Here is a 10,192-nt window from a genome sequence, read left to right on the forward strand (position 1 = left end):
AGAACCGATGTGTGAGACTATCAACCATCTTCGTTACTCTCGCATCCTCCTCCTCCTCCAAGTATTAACGAGGTGTGAGCACAAGTCTATAGAGTTTAAAATACATACCGACTGTCGAGCGAGTGATCCAGTAATCTCATTCCCCTTTAGCTACCAACTGTTTAAACCCTTCACCACCTTCCCCTGCCCCATCACACTTCACCCACCCTTCCCCTTGCCCCATCGCCCCTCACCTCCCTAGTCTCTAAAACGTCCTCCCCTTCATTCCAAGTGTTGCTCCGTATCATAAATCACAGCCTCACGAGTCCTTCTCTCCCTTGATGCCACTCCTCTTACCCCTCAACCCCTCCCTCCTCCCCTCCGCCACCCGCCTACACATTTTTTTTTAAGGGGGCCCCTCTCGTCAAGGGTGTCTTCTGTCATCCAAGAGGAATCCGAATCTCTTCATCCAACTAAGGGACATCCTTAACCTCCAGGAGTCTCCTGAGTATCCTAGTCATCCTACAGTCCTCAAACCTACCTCGGAATCCCTTGACCACGTAAAGAAATCCATCAGGGCGACACGCGCGCCCCGTAAATATCCTTCCCTCCCTCCCTCTTAAGACACCTCCTCCCTCTCCCTCCCTTTTTTTTACGCCTCGTGTTTTTATACGGGAGTAAATACCTCAACAACTGTAACCCAACTTTGCTCCACACGCACCCATTTCGCTCAGAGCTTAAAACCACCCATTTTTTTCCTCTCGTTTCGTCACACGGCAACAACTATTCCATGAAGGTGTGTGTGTGTGAAGGACGGACGGTATGGGGTCTCTGACGTTACCCGATACAGTGTAGTACACTGAGGTCACCCATCAGTGTGTTGCTCGCTCGATGTCTGTTACGCGAGTATCGTCCGTCTGGGTCAGGACGGAGAGACCACAACGCTACTCCCCTACCTCTATACCTCTATCTTCCCTCAAGAAATTTGCCCACAATATAAAACCGCCTACGCAGCTACGCTGAACTCCCTCTCTCCCTGTGGGAGTCAAGTGGCGTATAAAAAACCATATATACAAGTCCTGGCACCCATCCACACCAGAGACGAGGATCCTACGCCAGCACCTCCTCCTACCTAGACACACGCGCACACACACAAAACTCGGGACCCGAAAAATTGCAAAAAATCAAGGTGGTGATCATTACCATTCAGTTCCCTGATCGATGGCACTTAAGAAGGAGATTTTATAGATGAGGATCGTTCTTTACAACCTGGCCTAACTGGAGGCTGGGTGCCACTACCCTATCCTCCCCCTCTCCAAGACCCTATTTAATGACCACATCACCACATCATCATCCCAACCTTCCTCAGTTCTTCCCGTCTTTGTCCCTTTCTCTCCCCATCTCTTCTCCCTCTCCGACAGTCCTGAAGCTTATGTTTTCCTTATTCCCGAAATAAATCATTTGCGCCTTTCACCAAACTTTTATCGTTTTCAATTCCTCTAATTCTATCTACACTTCTTCCAAGTTTCTTCCTACCGACCCTCTCTTCCTTCTCCCTAATCATCCTCCACGAGTCATCCCACTCTCTCTCCCTATCGCGCCACCGTGCCAATCGCCTCCTTAATAGCTGGGCGTGGCGAAAATTTGGCCCCCCTTATCGTATAGCTGGAGTTGCCACCCACGGAGGTGGGAGGGTTAAGGATGAAGGCGAAGGTGGTGGCTGCTTGGAGGCCAGAAGGAGACCTCAGGTCGTAGGCTTGGGCGGAGGACAAGCTAGAGGCGCCAAAGCTGGAGGTCAAAAGTGGAGATGCGAACTGGAGGTCAGAGGTCAGAGAATATAGAAGGTCATGTTTCTAATGAAGGTTAGCGATGTGCGGGGCTAGATGCTGCGACGGCAGACAGCAGGTGGTGGTGGTGGTGGAGGCGGCGTCCTGGGAGTGGAAGAAACGATGCATAGATGGTGGAGGGACGGCGGTGTCTGGCCGCAGACGGCAGAGGCCATAGAGACAATGGAGGTACATGACGCAAAAGGTGGAAGATATAAAAACAAACAAAAAATTGGGTCGAGGTGAGCCAAGATGATTCTGGGATGCTGAAACAAGACGTGTCCACAGTATACTCACGTGGTGGGTTGGTCTACTTTCCTGATACAGTTTATGGTAGAGGGACATGACTAGATCTTTTTCACACACTCGTAAACCTGTACATTAAAACGGAGGTACATTCATAAAAAAAAAATTTCATTCGGTTAAGCCGTAAGCTTGGATACAGCCACCTGATAATGATCCACAGAGCCTCGTAAACCAGATGCCTACATTCTCTCTCTCTCTCTCTCTCTCTCTCTCTCTCTCTCTCTCTCTCTCTCTCTCTCTCTCTCTCTATACGATGCTGGTGAAGAGGGGGCCATGTTCTCTCAAAATTGCAACGCAGACTGGATATTTGTTCTCCTATTTCGTCAGCTGGTTCGATCCAACTCAAATTCCCTCTCCTAGATTTTCTTTCGCGTTATTTTCTTTGTAGATAAATTAGTTCGATTGGTTTCGTATACGAGGTACATTTACCATGGTTATGTCGACGTTACCTACTGCCTTTGTGGAGGTGGAAAAAAAAATGATACGCCCCCTTCGTCTGGCGAAAAATAATTCTAAAAAAAAGACCGGAGAAATATTCTAAAAAGCGGATGAAAATGAAGCGGGTTTTGATAATCCGGGTGAAAAAAATGTTGTGCTAATCAGTGGGGTAAACTGCCCGCCAGCCGGGACGGGACTTGCGTCACGTGAAAACAAACTCGCGAAATGGAACTAACAAGGCGTCAATATCATGTTCCCTGCAGGAGACGTGGCATTACTCGCTACCCGCTGAATCTTCAGTTCTCCTCCCCACAACCCCTTTTGCCAAACTGGAAATCTAATGCCCTTAAAAAAAATCATATATATATATATAATCCCTTTCTAACCACTACCCCAAACCACCCACCCTCCTCTCTCTTCCACGCAACCCTTTGAGGCATCAGTTCGCCCCACCTTCCGGGTGCTGGGTCCTAAAAGCGGTCCTGGACGCGCGCGCGTGTGTGTGTTTTAAACCCACACGATAACAAAATCCAATTCCTTTGAGGCACAGCGTTACCTCGCCCGGGGGAGCGCTTTTGTCTCCGCCAGCACAGCTTAAAATACAACCAATACAGACGAGACGAATAGATCATAGATAGACCCTAAGTTCTGCTGGCTTTCGTATCGCGGTTCCCCCCCAACGCTAACAACCACTTAATTCACCATTCATCATAAAATGGGTAGGACAGGGAGGGGAGGGGAGGGGGGGGGGTTCGTATTCGTGAACAGGGACGGTGCGTAATGGTCAAGTCAACAGGTCGAATGGGTCGATTCGTGAGAGAAATGTCACGAATGGAAATGGCATAGACAAGGACGTACACTGTGCATTGACTGGTGTCGAAGAGATACAGAAGAGGTCAAATTCAATCCTGATTTTTTAAGTGTCTGAGGGAAATATCTAATTATGTGGCTGTATGTAATCATTGAGGTTCATCAAAAAAAAAAAAAGACTGAAAAAAAAGCGAAATTTACCACATCGAAGAAATGAGAGACGATCACCTTACCTTGAACCCAAGTCAGCTACCGCAGCGTACCCCCCGCCCGCCCCCCCTATATCACTCGTCCAAATATGAAGTTCTTAAATCGCTAGCGATGCTCTTCACATCAACTCCGCCCTCATTTGCATAGCCATTTGCATATTAATCCACCCGTCACCGAGGAAAGCCCCTCGTTGTCTACTTCAATCTCGCCTCTGGTAATGCACTAATGACCCCTTTTTACGAGCGGCTACTTCGCCTACGCCTTAGTCAGTTTGGCCTAGCCTAACCCAGCCCAGCCCAGCCTAACCTAACCCCCTCTCCGCAAAGACTGCAAGCTGGAACCCCCAACCCCACCCCTTTTAAAAAAAAAAAAAAGAATTTCGGAAAAATATCATTAAAGTTAACAACCCGCGACCCAAACCAAATGAAACCGAATCACAAAAGCAATTCGAGGGGTAATGGTAGTAAGGTCTACTAGGGTGGTTCTCCCATCCGGGGAACGTATAATTACCAACCCAATTACTTGCAGTCGTATAGTATAATGAGGTGGTTCGAGTGTGTTCGAGAGAAGTGAAAGAAAAAAAACAAAGGAAAAACATATATTGATTATGGTAGACCCCCGAACGACGTGGGGAAACAAATGGTTCCAACTCTGGGAAGACCCGTATGTATGTGTGTGTGTGGTGTGGTGTCTGTGTGTGGTGTCGGGAGGGAGCGAGCGAGTTAGCGGCTCTGTTGTGACGCCGCCACCGTAACTGTGTGGGGGGGGTAAAGATGTGACGTGGGATGCTGCTGTGTGCCCTGTGTTCTCTGCCGCGGATACCAGCTCCTTCCCCCCCGGAGTGGCAACGTCGCACGGTAATTACAAAACTCACACGGATTCTCTCTCTCTCTCTCTCTCTCTCTCTCTCTCTCTCTCTCTCTCTCTCTCTCTCTCTCTCTCCCCCACCGAGGTGGAATTTCGAGTATGACAAATCTTCAGCAGATCCGAGTTCGTAATATTTTTTTTCCCTCCCCTAAATCCAATCTTTTTTTTTTTAGCCGTTTGGATCTAATTTCGACATCTTGAAATAGTTCAATAGTTAGTTGAAAGCGAAATCCCTTTCTCTCATTCCAGCGTTTGTGGCCTTAATTCTCTAGAGTTTAAGGAATTTATATTTTTGGGGGGAAGGGTCGCGACAATTCTACAATAGCTACCCCTTAAATGATATTGTTCGATGTCTTTAACATAATAAATTACGTACATAAAGGAGCACCATCTATTTATCGACAAGCTATCAAATACATAGATCATTTCCCACGAAATGCCAGTAAAAATTAATATAAACAGGACAAGCTTAAAAAAATTCCAATCGTCTCCCCTACTAAGAAAGAAAATGGAATGCGTGTCGTTTCCTCCTCACTAGGCATTTTTTAAAACTATTCTAAAAAAAAAAAGGGGGGGGGGACGGCCCCAAAGCCGAACATTCTTTCGTTTTTTTCAATTTAAATGTTATTTACTGTGGGGGTAAAAATAATAACATACTTCACACAAAAATCATAACCCGGGCTGCCTGTACCCACGAGGGGGGGGGGGGGGGGAGGGGGGGCTTGTCGATAATGGCCCACATAAACAGCACTCCGGGGCAGTTATTTAAAGCGGCAGAGCCATTAAGGTCCTTATATACGAGGGTGTAGGTAAGGCAGTCTAACCCACAAACTAAACCAAAGGTGGGGGGGAGGGGGAGGGAGGGGGGGAATAATAATCCACAAACTAAACCAAAGGTTTAGGGGGGGAGGGGGAATAATAACGTTTATCATTCCATCCAATAAATCTCAAATTAAACCAACATACAACTGTCGCCAAAAAATAATAATAATAATAATAACCTACGCGGATCTACGGTGACCCCCCTAAAAAAATAAATTGCCGTGTGCATTTCTCTATGAGTAGTCAAATGATTAGACGAAAACAAACAAAAAATGAAATATTGATGAAACAGTGAAGAAGTGAATTATACTTTAATGAATGGAACAGTATATGTTTGTCGAAGAAATGAATGCATAAACACAAGTGGTTTAACAGTAATAAAACTCTCTTCAATAATGGTGTATAGGATATTGAGCCATACTCTTAATATATATAGGTCATAAATTCCCTTTTATTGACAATATAAAATATTTTACGTACTAAATATTGAAAATAATCACCGAGACATGATACACACACAATACATGACACTGGTAGGGACTAAGAGGTTTTCAACTCCAGTATGACAAAAAACTCTGGCTACAAGAATGGCCTTACAGAACTCCCTCTATCACACACACATTATATTCAGGTACTTTTCCTTAGATTAATAACCTGCATATTTATAAAAAATACATTATAACATAAAAGGGGAAAAAAAGATATACTTGTATGCATTTCTGATTTATAACCAATAAAAAAAGGCCAAATTAACATCTATACATTATTGCACTAGCGAGTGGGTTCCCCCAATAGTTCATATGCAAATCAGTACTTCAAAACTGGTCTCTTTATGCATATATGTATATTACTTTTTTTTTTTTTTTGAGGGGTAGGGCCACTTGCGTCCGTAATGAACACATCAGGAACTATGCAAGCCTTCTCTAGTGTGTTAGCTCTGGGTACAATATACAAATGCTCTAAGTAAAATAGCTTTTGGAAAGCTTCAGAAAATGGCAAAGTTACAGTGACGAGACATTATGATTAGCCATCAATGTGAAATTCATTTGTATATAAATTCAAAAAACCATAGGTTATAGCCTTCTTCTACCTTCAAGAATTGCTGTGCACTGACCTGACTCACTCCTGAGGTATCTAGTGATCTATATTTATATAGAAGTATATAGATATAGGTACATATATTCAATATCTTCTGTGAACTTTCCACTTCTTCGATAGAAAAAAGGTTAAAATTGCTTCTAGCCACACTTCTGAAATACTGAAATATATATATATATATATATATTTTTTTTTTCACTATAGCACTTTAGATAAGGGTTTAATGCTTCACAAGCAGTAGTAGTAACTCAAAATAAAACATAACTATTCAGGGAATAACTGCGTCTCAAAACTGGATGGACGAGCTATATTTTTTAAAATAATTCCCCCAAGTCTACTCTGTCTATGTCCTCTCATCTTTTTTTCTACCCTCCTGGGTTGAAACAAGCGCCTGGGGTTCATTAAAGACCGAGACTGAATCGGGTTCACTACTTTTTATCCGAAGCCTCATGTGCGATTATCCGAAGCCCCACTGAAGTCTGTGCAGCCTATCAACACATCTGACTCCCTTCGCCTAACGCTAAGTTGACGAAGTTCTAAAGCTCTGTAAAGCTCTGTAAAGCTCTAAGGGAAAAGCTCAAATAATCTGTTACAGCTCTAAGCTCCAAAGCTCTTGGATCAAAAATCTGGACAACAGCTGGGGGACTCGCAAAGTTCACACACAGATCATCTTTCTTCGTAGATTGGTAATCTCCAACACTTCACAAGCAAACTCACGGTTTTTTTTTTTTTTAAAAACTTGATCATCTTCTTGCATCTGTGGTCGCTCACAACACCTACAGCAGAATTTAACTCTTCTTCTCGTCAAAAAAAAAAAATAATAATCATAGAAAATGAACCGCAAGAAATCAAACAAAATTCTATGCAGAATTACACAATACATTTTTTTTGATTACCCAATCATGACAGAAATAGGTACCACAATACCACGATACCGTCTTGCTCTTAATGTAAAATTATTTTCCTCTTTTGAAAAAAAAAAAGTGACACAATGAACCATTAAAATAAAAAATAGGTAGTGATAAAATAAAACAACACTTCAAGATAAGGTCTGCCCCCTACCTTGATGTGGTATGAGTTGATCTTGTGGCGAGGAAGGACGTTGAAGCTGCTGAAGTCTGGACGCCTGGCGAAGAGACCTCCCCCCGAGCCATGTCTGCCAAGGAGAAACAGTGACATATTAGCTTGAGGAAAACAGAAGAGGGTCGAGTGCGTCAGGGGAGGAAAGGAAACAGTGTTAACTTATTATGATCATGGTTGTCGAGGCGGATAAAGTCATCCCACCATTAAATTCAAGACTGATGACTTATCATAAACTTCGAGAGGAAGGACGATGCTCGAAATACATTCCTATCAGTCCCACATTGTGCCCAAGACACTGTATGATCCAGTATTATTAGCATGGGAACATCACCATGGTAGAAGTGGGTGGTGTGTGCCTTAAGAGGGGACCTGGGAAGGATGAGAGGGAAAGGGGGTGTAGCTGTTCCCATGACAACGAGGAACTTGGTCCTGGTCGATGGGACAAGTGGCACTCCACGAGGGCCGAGTGGCACTTAAAGAGCAAGATCTCACCCTCTGAGGAGAAGGTCTGGGTCCATAATCCAAGTGAAAGGACCGAATATTGCCAGAGGCACTTGCAAGGAGGTGAATACCGGGCGGGATCTACAGTAATGTGTCGTGGTAGCCCACAAAACGGGCCAGGAGCATTCACAACGCCTAGCCTGCAATCCCATCCACTCCTAGCTGCCTTGCCACACTTCACCTTACGCAAGAGATTCACATCAAACACTTGTCACCAAACCTTTATCTAGGACTCTTTCCACTCAACATCCCATCTTATCCTAAACATTTCCACTCCCAGGACACAGACACACACACAGTAATACTAGGGCAATACACTTGGGGTGAACATACCTCTACTTTAGGGATCCACATATACTTGGGCTTTCTGCCAGGAAGGATACATTTCCACTTCACGAATATACACTATAAATACATAACCTTTAATCTCAAGTGGATAAGCTTCCATTCCACAAACACACCTGTAAGATCCACATGAAATGTATAATCTTCCACTGACGAAGCATCCTTCCATTTTAGGGATACCCTTCCACTTTTAGGGGGAACTATCCGTTTAAAGTATACATTTTGATTTAAAGGATACAATTCCAAGATACCTGGACATTTAAGAAACTCAGCTGTTCTTGTACTTATACAAACTGTTACTTAAAAAGCACACACTTACACAAGTAGACAATATGTTACCTTTAAGAGGGACAAAGATTAATTTCTCTCGCACCACTGACAGCTAAGCATGTACATTATATTCAGAATACGTTTTGTTACGATCATTCCACAAGGACAGTGACTGGTGATAAACACGAACAAACGATCAGAGAATATCATCACGAACTCGAGAAGGAACACACGCATTACGAATAAGAACACACGCATTACGAATAAAAAACACACGCATCACGAATAATCTCCCAAGGCTACAAAAAAAAAAAAAATAATAAACTGTCTTTAGACATTGTAGGTACAATCATTCCCTTAGGGGAAGATTAGAAGCGAGTCATGCCCGCGAGCCGAAATTGGATATTGGAAAATAGACCAATACAGTGATTGGAAAGGCATTAGGCTTGGAAAGGATTGGACTTGGGGTATGGTAGATGCTGAAGGATTCCCTCTACATGTTGAGGTGTGGTGGGGTCAGGTCAGAGGTCATGGAGTGGGTCAATAAGGGGGGAGAGAGATGCGGGGAGGGTTGCAAAGGAGCAAGGAGGGAGGGAAAGGAGCAAGGATGGCGAGAAAGGAGCAAGGAGGGAGGAAAATGACAAGGGAAGGCGGGAAAGGACCAGGGAAGGCAGGAAAGGACCAGGGTGGGCGGGAAAGGACCAGGGTGGGCGGGAAAGGACCAGGGAAGGCAGGAAAGGACCAGGGAAGGCGAGCAAGGACCAGGGAAGGCGAGCAAGGACCAGGGAAGGCGGGAAAGGACCAGGGAGGGCAGGAAAAGACCAGTGATGTGAGTAACGATGTTGTTGGCCTGTGGTAGAACGAGGTAGACGGCAGTAGAAAGGATGGGATACATACGAGGCAGATAGTTAAGGCCCGTAATTGTTGTAGTCGAACTTTGTGAACGATGGTTCAGGTGTCTACGTCTGGGACAGACCCACCCAAGAGGATGTCAACCAAGGGGTCACAAAGCTATACTGGGAAAAGGTTTCAGCGGTCCCTGACATCTTACAGTAGGTAGATGTCGATCTATGTGTATGGGGAAACAGATGCGCGTGTCTACAGTAGACTTCTTAAAGAGTTTCGTCTATGACAACAGATCCCAGGTACCTGTCTACGACAGACAGTGACAGTAGATCCCAGGTAGACTAATCTACGATAGATAGTGACAGTAGATACCAACCAGGTAGACCGAGCTACGATAGTGACAGTAGATCCCAGGTAGACTAATCTACGATAGACAGTGACAGGAGATACCAACCAGCTAGACCGATCTACGATAGACAGTGACAGTAGATCCCAGGTAGACCAATGTACGATAGACAATGACAACAGATCCAAGGTAGACCAAAGTACGATAGACAGTGAGACCAGACACCAGGTAGACAGACCTACGATAGACAGTGGCTGTTTAGCGTTGGTGTATGTATTGCATCTGCGATAGACGAGGGTGGGAGCACCAGTGCAGACAGGCTTAACATTAAGTGAGTCAGGGTTCGGTACACGTGTTCAGAACACCTGTCTGGATTACACCCCCCCCCCCCCCCCCATGGCCTTCTGAGTTGGCCAAGCCAGTGGGATTCTCACCCGTACCACCA

The 10,192-nt window shown here is 44.7% G+C and overlaps 1 protein-coding gene across 1 annotated transcript in view; it reads right to left on the reverse strand.

Moving 5' to 3' along the window:
* Positions 1-10,192, reverse strand: part of heca (hdc homolog, cell cycle regulator) — a 188,422-nt gene that overhangs the window by 119,848 nt on the left and 58,382 nt on the right. Inside the window, exon 2 of the mRNA XM_071683023.1 lies at positions 7,419-7,512. Within this exon, the coding sequence (XP_071539124.1) occupies positions 7,419-7,512 (94 nt within the window). The remainder of the gene's footprint in view (positions 1-7,418; positions 7,513-10,192) is intronic.

Source organism: Panulirus ornatus, chromosome 3 (assembly GCF_036320965.1).
Source record: "Panulirus ornatus isolate Po-2019 chromosome 3, ASM3632096v1, whole genome shotgun sequence".
Lineage (NCBI taxonomy): Eukaryota > Metazoa > Arthropoda > Malacostraca > Decapoda > Palinuridae > Panulirus > Panulirus ornatus.